The following is a 19,861-nucleotide window of genomic DNA, read 5'->3' on the forward strand; positions in this document are numbered from 1 at the left end:
TTATCTGCGGCTGCATGGGGGCGATGGGGGTCGGGAGGGACAAAGCTTCAGGTGCAGGCGTTGAGTCACAGCACGAGTGAGTCAAAGATGAGAGGTTTTAAAAAGGTTAACGGCCCCATGACCCCGCTAACCTGCACCAGGCAGAGCTGGGCAGAGTACCAAAAATCATCAGATAAACCAAAATATAAATTTAAGTGGAAATGTTGTAGTGAAAATAACAAACTCTGGGGAAAGAAAATGGATTTGGACCACATTTTAATGCTATGTGGATGTCATAATAGCATCACATGGAGTCCAAGTAAAATCAAGAGTCCTTTCAATTAAAAATTTTATTGCGATCAATATAAACCCCAACATCTGCTATGAATTAAAGCACTACAAAAACACTGTTTGACAAAACACTTTTGGTTTAGTTTCTAGTACAAATGTCTTAGTACTCTTGAAATTACACAAAACCATCTTAAAAGTAACTTTTAAGCAATAAATAGTAGTTTGTTTAGGTCAATAATTCTTTAATATTGATTAAAAAGTTCTAGCTATAAAATGTGTGGTGCCACTGGAAGATTATTTCACTTATAACTTGTACTTTTTTAAATCAATATTAAGGAATTATTGTCTTAAAATAGCTCCTAGTTCTTACTGAAAACCTACTTGCAAGTTAGTTTTGCCTTATTTCAAATGTAGATGAAATCTACTTTCGTTTTTGCAGCAAATGGTTGAGATTAAATCACACACCACAAATTATTTGCTTAAATAGATTTACACGCTTAAGATCATTCTCTTAGACAAAGTTTTAGTAAGATTTTGTCTTTGTGCATGTATATTTAAGTGAGCTATAATTTGTGGTGTGCGTTTAAATCAGTCAAAAGTTTCACTGGCTGATTATTTCACTTATAAAATGAGAAAAATGTAACAAGTCAAAAAAGTCACTTATAAGTTAGTTTTGTCTGTTTTTAAGTGTACTAAGTTATTTGTATTAGAGACTAGACCAGATATACTTGGTGAGATTTTGTGAGTGAAACGCAAACACATGAGTTTTTTTTAGCAAGAGCAGACAGAAAATAAGGGAATTAAAGTTTTAATAATCTCTTATTGAAGCATGCTGTGGTGATAGGGTGCTCTGCGGTGCATATAAAGCTGTTTTTGCATTAGGTATTTGTCACCCCACCCTGCCAGATAGTGTCCACATGCGATTCCTGAGGTTGCTGGGCTGTAAGCGGAGAGGAGAGGAAGGAGCCGCCGGACCGGAGCTCTCACCGTATCCCGAGCATGGGAAGACAAACCTCTTACACACGGCATGGAAAACCACACGGATCATTTTCAGTCACTAACAAATAAGATTAATGGCGGCTCTGCAGGGGCGTGCGCATATCTGTGGCGTCCAGTAAGCAGCGGCCAAGCCAGACGGACCGCAGTGCAACAGCTCTGGCACTGGCACAGTCAGCCTCTAAATGACTGGTCCTGTCTGTCACTCGGCACGAAGGCATCATCCGCAGACTCCGGCAGGACGTCCAGCATCAACTGTTATTACTACTAATGCATCCGGAACCATAACTGCAATCTGCAATGGGATATGGCGGATTTAAGACCATAAACTTGAACTAAAAACATGCCGGGAATGCGCGGAGTGGACGGGAAAATGTTCCTTGATTGCTGATCCGGACAACAGATGCACCCTCCAAAAATAACGTGGCAAAAACTAGCAAACAGAAAGTGACTTTTATGCCATTTTTAGAGTAGAAGCAACAAAAATTTACATCGAGAAAGATCAACAGAGATAAAGTCCAGGTGTCTCCTAAAAGCTCTGGACAGAGAAGGACTAACATGATGTGGCAAAGCATTGTGAGCAGAGTTTTGCAGTAACTAGTTACATTTACTCAATTACATTTATTTGAGGAGTTTTTTTTAAATGTACTTTTATTAAACTGTACTTTTTACTTTTACTTTATTATGAAGTATTGCTACTCTTACTTGCATAAAATTTCTGTATTCTCTACTCACCGAATGAAAAGCAAACATGTCTTAACCAAAAGTTCACCAGATTCAGACACACACCTGTAGTTTCATAGTTTGTTTTTTTTTTTTTTAAAGAAACTGATTTGGAAAAAATTTATTTTGCCTGATTTTATTATTTTTTTCTACTTGTCATTTTCATCCTTATAATACCAAAGTTTCCACTTAACTATATTTTGGTCCATCTGATTATGTAATTTTTAAATGTTAAATGATTGATAATTTAACAGTAAACTTTTTACTTAAATACTTTTTAAATTATCTTGGATAGATACTTTTTACTTTTACTTGAGTACAACTATGTTGAAGTAGTAATTCTCTTCCTTTTTGGGTTTTCTACCCTCCTCTGATTGTGAGATAAAGGGTACGAAGAGTATCTTGTTCAGAATAATAACAGCCACCTATGAGGTGCTTCCATATCAGGGCAGCTAATCTCACAGCTCAGAGAGTGAAGGGTGCTGAAGCCTGGGATGGGAAGCTGTGGATGTTTTATTCAGATCCCTACAGAGATAATCTTCAAAGATCTGCAGGAAACGAGAACAAACTCTGACAATACAGATGACTCACAACGGGTTTTATTTACTCCAAGCTTTCCCAGATATGATCACCATCTCAACCTGACAATATCTTTTCTTTTTTCTCTCCAGCTGTTTGTGTTGAGACCTCAACATTCCTGTGAAGTTGTTCATTGATAGGATTCCATCTAAACGTTTGTGTGCTAACTTTTTGGCTACGTTCACACTGCAGGCTTTAAAGCTCAATTCCAATTTTTTTGAGAAATAACTTTTTTTTTGCGTGGTCGTTCACACTTCAAAATATTTGCGACTTGTTTGTGATTTCCTGTGTGAACTCCAAACGATATAAAGTCACACTTAGCGTGCTCAGAGTTTAACTAACCGCCATAAAAAGAAGAAGAAGAAATGCTCACGATTGCAGAAGTAAATGTGGATGCTTATGAAGGAGTGTATCTTGTTGTCCGACCAGAACCAGCACATTAACAACTTAGTCCTCATTTGGTCCGCCATGGCTGTTTTTCTTCCCGCTTACGGATATCAGGGGGTAGAATAGTGATGTTTGTTGAGATTGGATAAATCCTGGCCGTTCTTTTCATATTTGAAAAGATCAGACATGTATTAGATATGGACCACATATTGAAGTAGCCTGGGTAGCCTTCGAAAAAACCCAATCTGTATTGTTCAGGCTGTCAAGAAAGGTCAAATACGGGTCGCATAAAGGGGAAAAAAAAAAATCAGATTTGGGTCACTTCAGGCTGCAGTGTGAACGTAGCTTCTGTCATGAGGGCCAAAATTGTTGCCTCAAAAGTATTTATGGCTCAAAAAAAATATTTTAAAACTAAAATCACCAAAAATGTTTTTTTATATACATTTTATTTTACCTACTCAACAATAGACTAAGGATGGGCTATTTTTATTTATTTATTTATTTATTTTTTTTGTAGGAATAGGACAATATATAAAAATTTTCTAATTGTTTTTGGATATCGTCACCTTCTTAAAATAATTATGTAAGTCATTTTTGATAAAAACAAGGTCAGTTGAAAACAGCTGCTGTATTTAGTCAAGTTTTAGTCCAGCAACTAAAACCTGATCTGAGTGCACTTAGGTGTCAATCAGTCGATGCGATTCTATTTCCCATCTATGTAAAAGTAAACCAGAAAGCTTGGAAAAGATTATCACTTTATGTTTTATTAGCAGCTTGTGATTTAAAAGTCGTAGGTTTGTCCTAATTTACTCTTTAATTGTGGAAGCAACAAAATCTAACAGCATCCTCAGACGTTTAAAGGAAGTCTGATTCATTAATTTCTCTTAAACTGGAATAAGAATGAAATTCCTCAAGCTGGAAAGAAATCATGAGAAAGTCCCACCTGCATGATAGGCGACGGACCCTCGGCTCCACCCAGGGTGTCTGTTCTTGGGATAATCCTGAATGAAAAACGAAAGAAATGGTCACTGTAGGGTTCTGTACCCTCAGAAGATATGAGAGCGCCAGTCATTTGGCTCCTTCATCATTTCAAACCATCCTTGTATCAATGCATCTGATGCCTGCTTTTTCTGTAATCTACCGATAGTCTGGTAGAAAAAGGGATTATGGGTTTGAAACTAGGCCTGATGGACTCTGAACATTCAGAACCACATAAAGACAGTTAAAAAGTCGGCCTTCTATCATTTGAAGATCATTTCCAGGATTAAAGGACTAATGTCCCCAGAGTTGTCTCAACTTTCCAGACCTCTCAGGTCTTCTTGCTCTGGTCTACAGAACCAAACGTGGAGAAGCAGCTTTCAGGTTTTAAGCTCCTCTAATCTGGATTAATTTCCAGTAAACTGAAAAACACCCGAAACACTGACTTCCTTTAAAACAAGACTAAAAACCTACCTGTTTAGAGTTGAATTTGATTCATAGCAACTGAAACATTGATAAAATACATTTGATATATATTTCCTAGGTGATTTGGATGACGACATTTTACAAAATGTATTGTTTATTGCTTGTCTCATAAATTATGATTGTAGGATGTTTTTATGATGTGAAGCACTTTTAATTGCCTTGATGCTGAAATATGAAGTGAAAATAAACTTGACTTAATTTAGGTAATTCAGGTGCAAAACATCTAAAATCAATGGGACACCGCTCCTCGAGGACAGATGTTGGACACCATCTGCACCATTTGCAAACTGATTTCAGTCTATAACCAACTACTCCGACTCTCAAGATCGCCTTGCTCTGTTTCCATCATCAAATATATGCAGGATAAGTGCTTCTTCTGTACCAAGAGAAATAACCATCGGCCCACTTGTGGATAAGATCAAGGGATGACTCAGAGGTAATTACCAGCGATTTTTATCTGTTTTCTAGGCTGCACCTCTATTATTGTAAAAACACACCACTGAACAAGAGGAAAGATTAACGGGGCAATGACTTCATGATCTTTCATCTTCCATTTGGCCCTCTTTTCTAAACAATTACTTACTTCTTTCCATTCTGTCCTCACTGTTAAGTAAACTCTACTGCACTTATTTTATTATTAACAGGAACAGGAGGCCTACAAAAGACCTTTCATTTCTGTGTTATGATAAGTCTGACACAGAGGATGGCCAAATGGAAAGAAAATAATTAACCAAACATCCAGAAAAGCTGGAGAAGTTAGACTAATTTTTCAAAAACAAAGAAGGCAGGTGAAATTATTATTATTATTATTATTATTATTAGCACTTGTGTTGGGATGGAAAATCAACAAAAGAATGACTAAATAATTACAATTAAGGTCGCCAACATTTCAAGGGAACGTCATGGATTTTATCTGACAACACGGCAGGGAATCTGTTAGCAAGAAATGGGAATGCAAAGAAAAAAAGAAAGAAAGAAAGACAGAAGAGAGAGTAAGACATCAGTAGACAAAGACAAGAAGACACAGGAATGCAGCTGCAACCCTAAAACCTCTTCATCCTCCAAGTCTGCTGCTTCTTAACCACAAGCCCGAGGATTCCTCCGGCTCTCCATGTGGAGAAGAGCAGCGTCTCAAGAGTTTGCAAACTGATTGAGACACCAATATAATCTGTAATTTGGAGAAACGGTTCAAGAAAAAAAAAAAAAAAAAAAAAAGGTTTGAAAATCCAATAATGATTCTGTTCAGACCGCAGAACTCTAACCAGCTATTAAATGTCTGTTCTCATCACCATCATTGTAGTAACTGTTGTGAACATCACTTTACTGTCTTGATGTGCTTTATGCATTAAATAAGAACTCTCTATAGGTGCAGAAAAACCCAACCAGAAGTTTAAATACACGGAATAAAAAGACACATCCATCTTTTTTTTCTCAATGCCTGAAGTTTAATCAGACCAAAATTTTCTTGCTTTAGGTCACTTGGAATCACCAAAATTACTTCCATTTGCCAAAAGCCATAAAAATGAGAGGAAGATTCAGAAGTTTACATACGCCTCCTCAGCAAAACATATGAATTGGATCAAATGTTTTGGGTTTCCTTCAACTACTTTCTCTCAATAGTTGCTGGAGTTCTGGACTACTCCTCCTGACAGAACCGGTGGAGCTGGGTCAGGTTTGAAGGCCGCCTCTCTTAGACACACCTTTTCCAATTTTCCCACAAGGCTTTGTGGTGGCCACACCAGAACATTGGCTTTATTGTCCTTAAGCCACTTTTTAACCACTTTGGCCCAAAGCTGAGGGTTGTTGTCCATTTGGAAAACCAATCTTCCTTTAGATGTTGCTTCAATATTTACTCATAATGTTCTTCCTTCATGGTGACATCTATTTTATGAAGTCCACCAGTTCCTCCTTCAGCAAAACAGCCTCACAATAAGATGCTGCCACCGCCGTGTGTCACAGTTAGGATGACAGAAGCATCGTCCTTTTTCCTCTAAAGATAACAATGGTCGTTATGTCCAAACAGTTCCACTTTAGTTTCATCAAAATAAAGGAAGTTTCTCCAGAAATGAAGTTTCTTTGTCCCTGTGTGCATTTGGAAACCGTAACCTGGCCTTTCGGGCCATGTAGGTACTGGACACGTCTCACTGTGGATAATGACACTGTCCCATTGGCTTTGGCTTTTGTTCTGGAGATGATTTGTCCGACACCAGTCCGACACCTGTTTGCTAGCAGGAATGCAAAAGAATGGCAGTCCTGGGTGGCATCCACAGCTTGGTGGAGCAGGACCTCCAATATCAGGTCATCCCATCTAAGTGGAATCTGAGCTTTCCACACTGTGGAAGAGTAAACAGGTCGAGGGGAAAAACCTGTGACAGTGAAGGTGCGGGCTGAGAGGAAAACCATGTGGAAGGAGATACAAATCATCGACTGCAGCTATCACACTGACATATCACAGAGGGGTCTAAAAATAAAGCTTAAGCCAGGTATTACCACAGACGTGAGAGTATGTTGTGTGTGCTGAAGGAACACTATATGGGAGGGTGAAGCAGTGGGCTCTGTTTGTACGTGCCAAACTTATAGGGGTTGGGCAAGGACCATGTGGAGAACTAATGCAGGTCTGTTTGTTTAGCCTCATGTCATCAGGCTAAAACCTCCAGGCCCCCACAGCATAACAATGACTCTCTGATCTGTAAGCATCTGTGTTGGCGTTTCCTTAAAGTTTTATGGATGCAGGGCGGAAAAAGAAAAACAGACAACTTACTTAATTTGCTCTGCTGCTGACAGGATTGCAGATAAGGATCGCAGGGAAGATTAGGCTGTGTAATTTTATCCAAACTATTGCTCAAACACAACATCATGTCCAAACACTGAGTACTCTCCATTTGAAATCATGAAAGCAAACTTCATGCTAAGGATACTACCATTGTTTCTTGTTGTTGTAATGCTTTGAAAAATGTTGTCTCAATGTTGAGAATTGAGAAGTTATTGTGATAAATGTCAATATTGTTGTTTTGAGACAATTTTAAAGTAATATAATGGTAATAATGGCATAATAAAGCAAGAAAATATTGTCAATGATCAATAAACTTCTAATTCTACTGAACATTTCAATGGAACTGAAAGACATTTTAAATATCCAAAATAAATAAACCTAACACCAAATAAAATAAATAATGAAGTCTCTGTAAACAAAAGGAGAGTAGCTTAGTAGAGACCAAAGCACCAGACTGAAGACTTTCATCATCCAGTTTTTGATAGAAAGAGAGAAAAGAGAAATCGATAAATCATGAAAATGGAAATTATTGAGCTTGTTCTAATTTATTGTGCAATTCATTGATTTATTGCTTAAAGTGACATGCCTACTGCTTAACGCTGCATTTTAGAACCAACTTTGGTGCAACTCATGTCATGGTAGTACCATGTCTTCGATGGCGCAGAGGAAAGAAACACTCAGAGTGTTTTCACACCTAATATTCCAGTAGATCCGGTTCGATTGGAGACCAAAATTCCAACATTTGTTTCATTTTCAGCTACTGCAGTTCTGTTTCACACTGCGGTGTGTCAAACCAATCAACTCTTTGAGCAAGCTGTTCCACCACTCACCTGTGGTACCAAGAACTACTAGCATCAACAGTTTTCCAGTCAATCAGTGCCCCAAAAAACAAATGGCGCTCCTGGATCGTAGTATAGTTTTTTGGTCTAGTATCTAGTTTAAATATCTTAATACACTTGTAACAAGACAAAAGTAACTTTTTAACAAAATATAGGAGCTTGTTTTAAGTCAATAATTCATTAATATTGATGAAAAAGTACTAGTTCCACTGGCAGATTATTTCATTGTTAAAAGTGAAATAATCTGCCAGTGGAAAGAGTATCTTTTCATCAATATTACAGAATCATTTACTTAAAACAAGCTCCTATATATTGCTGAAAAGTTACTTTTAAGTTAGTACACTTGAAATAAGAGTAAACTAAGATATTTGCACTAGAATCTAGACTAAATTACTTGGTGAGATGTTGTGTTTTTGCAGTGTTGCAAGTGCCAAATAAACACTACTAAATTCTGAGGAAGTGTATGTAAACTTCTGGTTTCAACTGAACAAGTGCGACCTCAGTGCTAAGCCTGCAGCCTCATTTGAAACGCTTAATGTGCCGTAAACAAAACCCATTTCCACATGGCACTTCATCTTCCTGTTCTGCCTCATGTGCAGCCTCGCTCTTACACAGGTGTCAAAGAGGTATTTATTTATAGCGGAGAGCTGGACCTTCCTGCTGCTTCTCAACGAGATCTGGATGAAACCTGAACTTCTGCATGAGCACACACTGAGCTGTGGATGTGAGGGCTCAGGGTATTCACACTGCCAAATCATAGAAAGCATTAGTTTATTGCAACTGGAGATATGGAAATAAAATGGAAGAGGTTGTATTTTTGAATGGCAGGTCATTGAATTATTTCCAATTCCTCCTTACCGTACCAAACCCATTTGGGCTGTCAGTTGAGTCCATGAGTAATTAGGCTTTAGGGTGGAGGACTGGGATAGGCATTGTTTGACATAATGAGTGAAACTGGCTTCAGGTTAGCAGGTATTTGTCAATTTGACAAGATAATGGTGTGAGGGGGTGTGAGGGGTGGGGGGAATGGCTAGGAAAGTCTGGATCATTTGGAGCTTGCTCTGACTCCTGCATGAATGTGTGGTCCAAATTTATCTGTCAACCTTTGTTGCAATATTTCCAAAGGCTGAGCTGGCCACCTCTATTCAGAAAGTTAAGCAGCAAAAATAAAAAATAAAAAAATAGGGGAAAAAAAGCCTTAAGTCAACATGTCCAGCAGAAACAGCGGCAGGGAGTTCCTGGTTAAATGGAAAGTGATTTGTGTTAAGATTCCAGCCTGTATTGTTTGCATGCTGGGTGAAACGGATTACTTGGAAAACCTGGAAACTGTTTTGCAACTTTCACGCCACTTTTCCTTGATGGCTTTATAATAGGAGCCAGATGCAGCAGGAAAAGGACCACGAGAATTAATAAAGTAAAATAGTGCTGAGCTCTAAGCTCGAAGGAATGGCTGCAGGTAACCTAAAGTAAACATTAAAATACAAGGAGTGAATGTGTGTGTTTAGCTTTCAAAGAACAAAGAAGTTGTTTGTGAAGATGACAAAAAGCGACATTTCTGTGATTAGTTGGGTAACTTCGTAGAAATTATGTGGCTTTGACTTTTAATCAAACACAAAGACGTCTGGTCTGACTTCTAAGAAAGAGTGAACTGTTCCTTTAATTCAAGTGGCTGCTTATTCACATCACTGTTTGCTATTGGCGCAGTTTGTTTTTCTGAGTTATCAGCTTCTAATCATTCTTCACTTTAAGAGTAAATACTTTCAGTCGAGATTTATAGACTCAGATCTCGAGATATTTCTGCTTTTTTTTTTTTACAACATTCTGGATATTTTAATAAGAAGCACTCATCTAGTTTAATGTAATTATCTATAAGATAAAAACTTTGCTTCTGGTGTGGTGGTAAAGAGCTACTTCACTGCATGCACATTGATATGCTTGTTTTGTTTTTGTTTTTTAAATCAAAACCACCAAGACAACTACCCTCACTACCCAACAGCTTTTTATTTATGTGAAAGGAGAGAATTCCATTCCCTGGAAATGGAAAGCAAAAATTTCCCACAAGGAAGTCTGAGGAAGACTTTATAGTGTTGGAAGAAGAAATGTACATAACTAAACTCCGCTGAGCTACACTGTTTTCACTCTGTTGCACTAAGTAGAAATAAAATGCTACGGCCAAATGCTAAAGAAAAGGAGAGTACGGAGAGTACCCCTCTGAGCACAGGTGTGTCTGAAGTTATCCAAGCATTTACTTTGACAGCTCACCCTTCTTGCCAAGCCCAAGGCGATGTAGCACTTCTCCCCAGCATCAACTATCTCCACTTCATAGTAGTGGCAGCGGGTGGTGAGCGGCTGGCGGGCCTGAGCCAAACCAACGTCCATGATGCTCTTTCCTTTGCCAACATATTCCAGGAGCTGAGAGAGATTCACAGAGAAAAGGAAAAAATGAGGTTTTATTTATTTTTCCATAGTCAGGTGCACCAATTTAATACGACAAAGGTTGTAATTATTTACTGTGTTTCCAGTAACCAGAAACAAGGTCTTGATCTGGAGATTGTAAGTTTTCATTTACAAGGATCATGCACTGCAAAAACACAATAACTTACCAAGTATTTTTGGTCTAGTTTCTGGAGCAAATATCTCAATACACTTCAAATAAGACAAAACTAGCTTTCAGATAACCTTTCAGCAAGATACAAAAACTTATGTCAATAATTACATGGGGAAAATGTACTGAAATTTGACAACACTAAACTTTATTATTGTTAGCTTGTTTTAAGTAAAACATTCCTTAACATTTATGGAAAAGTACTAGTTATTAGTGAAATAATCTGCCAGTGGAACAAGATATCTTAACTTACAATATGGGAAAAATTTATTTTTTCACTGGCAGATGTATTTACTTTTGAAAAGTTACATTTAAGTTAATTTTGTCTTATTTTACATGTACCAAGTTACCTATACTAGAAACTAGACTAAAAAATACTTGGTAAGATTTTGTGTTTTTGCAGTGTGTACACCAAATATTTCCCTTCTTAAAGCTCTCTGTGGTGGCTGGTTTCTGCAAACCGAGCTCTGTAGCACTTCAACCTGGAGGTCAAAATGTAAACCATTTGTGTCCAGAATGTGTGTGGTCTGCAGAACTGTTAGTATGTTCGTTTGCCAACATGTCCAAAATTTTCCCCAGGAAATCAGGCTTATCTATTAAACAAATAGTGTATGTTACGTCGTCAAAAGCAACTTAAGGTAATAGGAGTGTTATTTTCCAATGGCGTTGTGTCAGGTGAAACAAAAGGGCAAGGCAGCCAGGTGGTGATTGGAATAAGAATCATATTTTCCCTTGTTTTGAACACAGGACTATCCCTAAGATTCAGCTCATTCTCTGAGTTCTGGTTTAATGGAAAACACACCTGATCAAACTTGAACTTCATGACTTACCTCCTCCAAGGGAACCAGACTGACGCAGAGATTTACCCACACAGCTAGCTTTTGCAGGTGCTTCCTAAATGAGTGGGCACTGTGATAAATTGAAGCGTCCAAACCCAGTAAAATCCCCACCAAAACGCCCACGGTGACTTACCTACAAGTACGGACAGGGATGTATATCATAATACTGCTACTTTCCAGGCTATTTTAATCTATTTTATTATAGATGGGAGGATTTGGATGAGCAGGAGGGCAGCTGAGCAACCACAAAGCCTTTAGGCTGAGAAATGTTTCCATTCAACATTGGTATTTGAGAATGAGTACCCAGAAATGAAAACAGCCCCTGGTGAAAGGCTGAGATGACAGATGAGATGGGGGGTGGACAAAATCGCCGGTATATTACACCTTTGTCTTTCTGAGTGTGCAACCCCACCTGGGAGTGCTTGTCACTAGCCAGACACTTAATGGACACACCCCATGGAAAGAGTTTAATCATCTGGGTTAAAGAAGTTCCATGTTTGACAAAACATTTTCTGAGAAAATCAACTTCCTTCTTTTGTGCAATGTTAGCTAAGTAATTGTAAGTAACAGCAATAGTTAAACCACCCTAAAAAACATTTAGAAACATTTTCTCACCGTACAAACATAATCATGGCTGGTTTCTCCAAAACCTCCCAATATAATAATACGACTGACCTGGTCATTTGACAGCTACATCCACACCAAGTCATTTTAAGATCCTTGAGTAGTCTCCATTAGAATAAAATGTGTTATTCTGCTTCTTTTATTTTGAAAAACTGGCTAGAAATGCATTCTTAATAAACAATAATGGCCTTGAGCAAAGCGCTACTCACTTTTAAGTGCAAAACCAAAAGTTTTAACCTGGGACAGTAAAATGTACATATCACATAGTCAAAGGAATCAAGCGCACAAAATTCAAAATGTGATTTTCACTGAAGTGAGCTGATCAAAACAAGGCTCTGAAGCCTGGACTGAATACAATAATAGATATATTTTGCACATTAAAAACTCACAACTTGCACTCTGTCTCCCAGCAACCAGCCTATCTGTGCAAATTAGAGGCGTGTGTGCTTCTCCCACCTGGGAAGCCCAGCTCAGGTGCATCTTTCTTGGCAGAGGGCCTGGTCATCATGGCACTGTATTTACTGCTGTGAAGTTCATGGATGGCTCATTTCAGCTGCTTCCTTTTAATTATATCCACAGCAGGAGGAGATGCGTAATGCAGCTGCACCGCTAAGAGCAATAAAACAAGTTACTTGGACCTGGTTTAATGAGGTTATAGTCTCGGCATGAGCCAACTTTGGTCTTTCCTTTCTCAAATTCTCTGACGCCAGTCGGCATAATGGAGAGCTCCTTCACTGCTCCATCCTTGGTGAATGAAGGAGCATTACAGAAGATTCATCCTCCCAGCAGACCTGATTATTTATAACCATCACTGCTCCAAACAAACTCAGTAAATGGTAACGTCACTGAAGTTTTTCTAATTTCTTTGAAATAGTCTGTTTTATGCACATACACCTGAGTATTTTCTACATTTTTAAATGTATCCTACTTAGCTGCACGTTTTTTTGAAACACGTAAGTGTTTCATACAAATATTTTGACATGATTTAAGCCCTAAGGGGAAACCAGTTAGAGAACCTTGACATTTAAATGATCACAGCTTATGTAGAAAATACATATACAGTAAAGTGACTTGGCCTTACAGGATAATTGCGCCTTATAATGATGATAATAATAATGCCTTCGGCTACCGTTACATAACTCTATTGGCCACAACTTGTCTCTCTTGGTACAAAAAAGATACAAACAAAATCTCAACAAAGTAAAATAGGTCATTTATGAGCATTAATGCATTCATTTTTTGGACAAAAAGAGATCTTAGGGAAATTTTATTCTTTTTTTTAATAGATCATAATAAAAATGGAAGAAAACCCAAAAAACAGCAACCAACTAGGTTTCACAATATCATTATTTAACCATTTTCTCTGCACAAAAATTAAATCTTTTCACATTCCCCAGAGCCAAAACAGGTTACAACATTATCCTCTGCTTTTTTTGTTGCAGACTGCCCTTTCCGTATGTACCCTTGTGTCTCCTTAACCCGCTGTACTTTCATGCCTGGACAACTGTTTTTCTTTAGGGAGAGGAGGAAAGAGTTTCAGTGTGGTGAGCTCTTAGTCACACCTTTCTTCTTTACTTCTTGCTGCTGAGTAACAGAGAGCGAGACCAGCGAGCTGAAAGAAAGATGTAGCCTTGAGCGAAGCATGCCTCGCTGGTATAGCCAACAATCTCGCTCCCTCTCTTTTTCTATTGCCGTCTCGCTCCTTTAATTTTGACAGGTGAGAATCGTGATGGTAATGTGCAAGGCCTTGTTTTGTTGAGCTGCTACCTGGGAGACAGATGCAACACCCAGAGAGAGGTCCTGCTGGTTTCCTCTCACACCTATAAAGTCTTAAAGGAAGGCGAAACTAAAATTAGGAGATTTCACTTAAACAAAAGCTTTTGCTTAAGCAACAAGTAATTTTTTTTATTGATTTCTGTTGTGGCATTTATATGGCACTCCAAAACACCAAAATGTTTTGGTTATAATTAAAAGTCATGGAAAAAAGTCAGTAAATCCTAAAAAATAATTTGATCGTCTGCATTTTGACGACTAAATTTTCAAGAAAAACTGCAATGATAAAACAAGGATTCATAAATGTTAATAGAAACATTAACAAATGCAAGTAAATACTGCAAGATGGCTTCAGGATGCTTCAAAATTAAACCAGAAGGTGACTTGAAATGACCGACTTTCAGGCTGACCAGAGTATCCAGTAAAAAGCTAAATGGATTTTACTTCTGGTTTGTGAACGTGTTATTAGTTTGTCCTGGAAAAAGAAGTCTTTAATCACAGCTGTTAGTGAGAGAAGACTCAAAACTTTAAGAAGCTGCAGCACAGAAGAGTCGTTTCTATGAATATAATTAAGCCTCAAACATCCAAAATGCAAATTAGGGCTGATTTATCCGAGAGTGGACCCCAGCATATTCACAGCTCAGTATTTTTATGTGGAACTTAACTTTAAATTATTTGAGGAAAATCTCCCAATTCCAATTTTTTATTTTTTTTGCAGAGCTCATCTAAAATATCTCAAAGAGTTTAGGAAGCTGAAATACAAAAATGCAATGCTACTAGACACACAACTGACTGGCGTCTGAAAAATAGCAAATTTAGAAGCACCATTTATTAATGCTAATTAAAGTATATATGGCGTTAGAACTTTCAAAGTTGGTGGATTTAAGAGTTTCTAGACGGTGTCTCAAGCATTAACATATTTTACTATTCACAGGCAGCTTTGGTTTATTTTAAAAACAACAGTGAAAGTTGTAACTGTCTACTTAAATCACTATAATGACTATTCACACATTGTGTGATGATGCCTCGCTTCCTGAAACTGCAGTTATAGTTTCCCGGTTAATATTGAAACATATGCAACACGCGGCCCTAGAAATAAAGACATAAAAGTTACGTTGTGAAACAACTCCTTTCACGTTGCTAAAGGAGCTACAATAAGGTAATTCAACGACGACATCACGTCACTGTCTGACCAAACTCTGCTACATTTTTGAAGATACAATGTTATTGTCAAAAGCTCATCCTGTTTTTTACACTTTTCAATTAATATTTATTAATACAACCCCAAAGAGATGTTAAGTATTCATATTAATAGAGCTTAAAATAAATTAATAGCATCCATTCCAATTTACTTTAAAGTTTTTTAAATACAAATGCAAAGTATGGTATGTTTTTTTAACTATCTCTTTGACTATGCAGCAAAGCCAGTGAATTTTTAGGTGATCAATGCCAAGACTGTTATAAAACAAGGTTAATCTCCACACACCTCTGTGGAAACATGGCTCACAATCACCTGTGTAGGAGAGAGTGGAGAGCAAACAAACTGAAGATTTGAAACTGGAACTTCCACCACAGTGCTGACTATGAATACAAGGGAATACCTCCAGATGACAGACTGTGCAATGGGATAAAGAAAGACAAGCGCAGGCAGAACAGCGTTGCAGTTCTGTAATTTGTTAATACATGCAAACGGAATTAGATTAACAGAAGGACTTTTCCCTGACAGGACTCCTGGTTGTATAACATTACCAAAAACAGTTAGCTTGGCTACTGAAGAAATCAATTAGCAAATCTCTCAGCTTTTCAAACTTTAAACTCAAATACGGTTACGTTTGGTCCAACATCCTCATCAAATCCAAGTTTAAACATCAGAAGTAATTTAACACAGCTCAGGTAGGCACCAGAGCTGTTCACGATTCACTGTCATCCTACGCTCCACAATTAATGTAATATTCACCTTATAAATCATCATTTCTAAAAGACCGAGTAGCACAGAAGACAGCCGACTGGTAGCTGTGCCACAATTTTAAATCCAGCAATCTAAAATGTTCTGAGGTTCACAAACAATTTATTTCTTTCACTTGTCAGTTGTGCACAAGTTAAACAAAATATTTCTGTTCTGACATAATCAAACATTTTTTTATTAGATTAAAATGATTGGGAATCATTGGCATGCAGTTTTACAAAAACTTTTTTGTAGTAGCTTGAGTGGAATATGGCATGTCATCAGCCAGTGAATCTCCTTTGCCAGAACAAGTTAAATGGTGGCTGCCCAGCAAGTTGCAGAGGTGAGTCTTCCATAAATCAAACTTTACTGCAGTGCTTAGTCAAATCAAGCCTCAAAGGGCAGCTTAAGAAAATAATCAGAGGCACCAAGGAAATTTGATGGAATATGTAGCAGTGTCTCGTAAAATACCTGAACTCACTATAATGGGAGGGAAAGTAGGCATAATCAAACCTTTGACAACTTAATCAGAACAAAAATTGACAGAAAACAGTGGGAACAAGGCGTAAATTTTCTGTAATGGGTTGCAACTGAAAAAACTATTCATAACACGTTAGAAGAACATGACAAACTTGCAAATAGCACCAAATCCACCCTCCAAGCTAACCGCATCTCAATACAATAAATAATTTCCAGAATGCGCTGGAACATGCCACACGAGAACCACGCCTTAACCCACAGAACCCAAAGAGCCGCTGCCAGCACCGCTGCCAAACACCGCAGGACATGCATAGAGGTCCCGCGTTCATGTCTCGACACATAGCACCCATTACATTAGAGTGACAGCTACCATGTCAAAAATGATGCTGATGGCTTTCATGTTGTTACTGATGGAGGTTGCAGGTTGATGCCACAACAAATGACATAATATACTTAAATACAACTACTGTGGGAAACAGCAAATCACTGCCTGAGCACTTTGACAACATTAATGAGGTTTTTACTGGTGGTAGAGGTAATAGTTTGGGGTCCAGTAGAGCTCAAAATGTCAAAAATCTTTGGGTTCTCCACTTACCTCTGCTCAAAAGGTATTTGAAGAGAGTCTTGGGAAACTAGATTGGTCAATATTGGAATTGCATCATACTGTTGTTAGAAGATAACTTTTGACTCTTGGCTTTAGTTTTTACACTGATGCAGCTGAAGAATGTTTTTTTGTCTGTGTTTGAGTCTAAATGGTTCCTGAAAGCTAGAAGACCTGAGATGTCCCACAATGAGACGTGTGATGTAGAAGGAAAGATGGAGAGAAAGGGAAAGGGAAAGAAAGGAGGAATATAGGAAAGGAAAGAATGAATGAATGAAGGAACAGAGGACAAATGGTAAGAAAAAAGACCAGAAACAAGAATGTTAGGAAGGAAGGACAGGAGAGAAAGGATGAAGAAAGGAAGCCAAGAAGCAAGGTAAGAAAGAGGGAAGAAAGGAAGAATGCAAGGAAGGAAAGGATGAAGAAAATGGGTGTAGGAGGGAAGGAAAGAATGGAGGTTATGAAGGAAAGAGAAATAGGAAGGGTAGGAAGAAAGGAAGGGACGAAGGAAGGGGAATGTAAAGATGAAAGGAAGGAAGTTAGAAAGAAAGGAAGAAAAGAAAGATAGGATTGAAGGAAAGAACAAAAGAAAAACAAACAAATGAAAGAAAGAAGGATGAAAGGAGAGATGGAAACAGAACAGATGATGGTGTCGACAGATCAGCTGATGTTCTGGTGAAGACCCTGCCGTATTATCGATACATCTCCTCCTTTCATGAGACCAGGCGATCTCCTAGACAACGACATGAATGGCAAGACGTTTCACTCCCAGGCGTAAGGGAGCCACAGAGAGGAACGGATGCTCAAAAAGCAACGACTGGATGACTGGGGAAACAGACAACTGCAGCCTCAGGTGGCGTCCACTTTACTTATCGGCCCGCTCATCCGCAGCTGACGGGATTAAGTTGGTGGGCAGAGAGACTGCTGTGACAACAGGAGGTGGAGGGACTGCAGGCTCGAGTTCGCAGTGAGCCGCACGTACGCAGTGGACCGCCAGCCAAATATCTCCTCTCAAGAGAAACGGTGAAACAGCAAACAGGGTGGCGAGCTGAAAAAGCCTCAGTAGGTGGACTATGACCAAACACACAGGCCGTGTTTGCATAGGAGACCTTTGTCTTGAGCAGTCATGATGAAGGTAGAAAACAAATACGTGGATCCATGTGTGCAGGCGTAAACTTAAAGAAACGAAGGAGGCCGATCACATTCAAGGTTACACGTAATTGATTGGTGGTAAACTCTAAGAAGCTTTAAAACCCAAACCAAACAGATCAGTCACAGGTTTGAGAAGAGGGAGAGGCCTCCATTGTTAGAAAAGAAGTGGAATAAAGGAGGCTTTTTAATTTATGTGTTTTCTGTCCGTCTAGAAGTCTCTTGGTACACAAGGTCAGGTGAAGAGTTTTTATAGACAGCTAATTGCATTTTCTAACAGTTTAAGGCAAAAGGAACTGATTTGGGTCAAACGTTTGACATTATGATCATGTGAGCTATGGTTTTCATAGAGTGAATGATGAGATATTAATGATTTTAAGATGATTTGACAAAAGTTTTACTACTACTTGGTTTTGCTTATCATACAACTGGGGATTTCCAGGTAAAGGTATTCTTGACTGGATTCAACTCAATAATGGGATTTCCCCATCAACTGCACCCAGTGCATTTGCTGTAACATGTGGCCCGTTGTAATAAGCAATAAATCAATAAATCAATTAATCACACGATAAATTTCTATTTGCATAATTTATAATTTTTTCTACCAAAAAATTGGTCTCGATTAGTTTTTTTTTCTTTAGAGATAATTTTGTTTCGACTTCATAATTCTTTTTTTTGTTATTATTTCTGTTGTTTTGTTTATTTATGTGGGATATTTAAAATGTCTTCCAGTTCCAGTGTTAAATGTTGATTAGAATTTAAATGTTTATCACTGCAAAACACAAAATCTGACCAAGTAATTTTAGTCTAGTTTCTAGAGAAAATTTCTTAATACACTTGTAATAAGACAAACTTACGTAAAAGTGACTTTTCAGCTAGAAATAGGCACTTGTTTTAGGAAAATAATTCCTTAATATTAATGAAAAAGTACTTGTTCTATTGGCAGATAAATTAACTTATAATGTGGGGAAAATGTCTTGCTAAAAGTGGTTTCTTGGGTCTGTATTTTTCTCTCCTTCTTCAGACCTCAAGTGTGTTTTCTTCTGTTCTCTATCATTGTTTCTCCTCTATTCTTATCTCTCTCTTTCCTTTTTAAGTTTGTACCCCGCCACTCTGCCAATTTTCTTTTCCTCTTTCTTTTACATCTATGTGTCCATTTCATTTGACATAAATCCAAAACAATTTTCAGTCAAAGCTAAAGAGCTTGTCTACAAATAATCCACTGGATTCCTGACGCATTATTACAGTTACCTCCTTGAAAGAACAAAGAAAAAAGCTGGAAAGTCAAACATTTTTCAATATTAATTTTAAATTGGGTGCAATAAAAGGAGCAGTTTTCTTGTCTGCAGGATCTTTTCGATGCAGAGATGAAGTGAATGATGTTAAGCAGCCGTTCTGCTCAACTAATTCAGTCAGAATGACAGAGTGGTACCAGCTGCCCTGTTGTCGTTAGCGTCTGGCCCCTGAGCACAATGAGATTACTGAAAGGTCATTTTGTGGCAGAGCTGGAAACGCAGTGCAAATTAAGTTTTTGTGATTGAGTTAATTTTCATCAACTTTCATTAACTTTAAAATTACAATAATTGTATTTAGCTGGATCATTCGTCACAGCAATTTGGGATTAATAAAAATCCACAAATTTTCATTAATTTGTTGCACAAAGAGAATATATGAGTATAGACATTAAGAATGCAGTGAACTTTGAGCTCACAGCTGTAATGGAGCACGAAGGTGTAATGGAGCTCGATCACATTAAAGCTCAAATATGACCAATTTTTAAGGATCAAAATGGAAAAGAAGAGCATAAGTGGAGG

The 19,861-nt window shown here is 38.0% G+C and overlaps 1 protein-coding gene across 1 annotated transcript in view; it reads right to left on the bottom strand.

The window, feature by feature from the left end:
• Positions 1-19,861, bottom strand: part of spryd3 (SPRY domain containing 3) — a 53,545-nt gene that overhangs the window by 19,375 nt on the left and 14,309 nt on the right. Inside the window, exons 7-8 of the mRNA XM_015059205.1 lie at positions 10,294-10,443; positions 3,899-3,956 (exon numbers count right to left, since the gene is read on the bottom strand). Of these exons, the coding sequence (XP_014914691.1) occupies positions 3,899-3,956; positions 10,294-10,443 (208 nt within the window). The remainder of the gene's footprint in view (positions 1-3,898; positions 3,957-10,293; positions 10,444-19,861) is intronic.

The sequence above is a fragment of the Poecilia latipinna genome, unplaced genomic scaffold, assembly GCF_001443285.1.
Source record: "Poecilia latipinna isolate Pla-1442-1.1 unplaced genomic scaffold, P_latipinna-1.0 Scaffold1612, whole genome shotgun sequence".
Classification (NCBI taxonomy): Eukaryota; Metazoa; Chordata; class Actinopteri; order Cyprinodontiformes; family Poeciliidae; genus Poecilia; species Poecilia latipinna.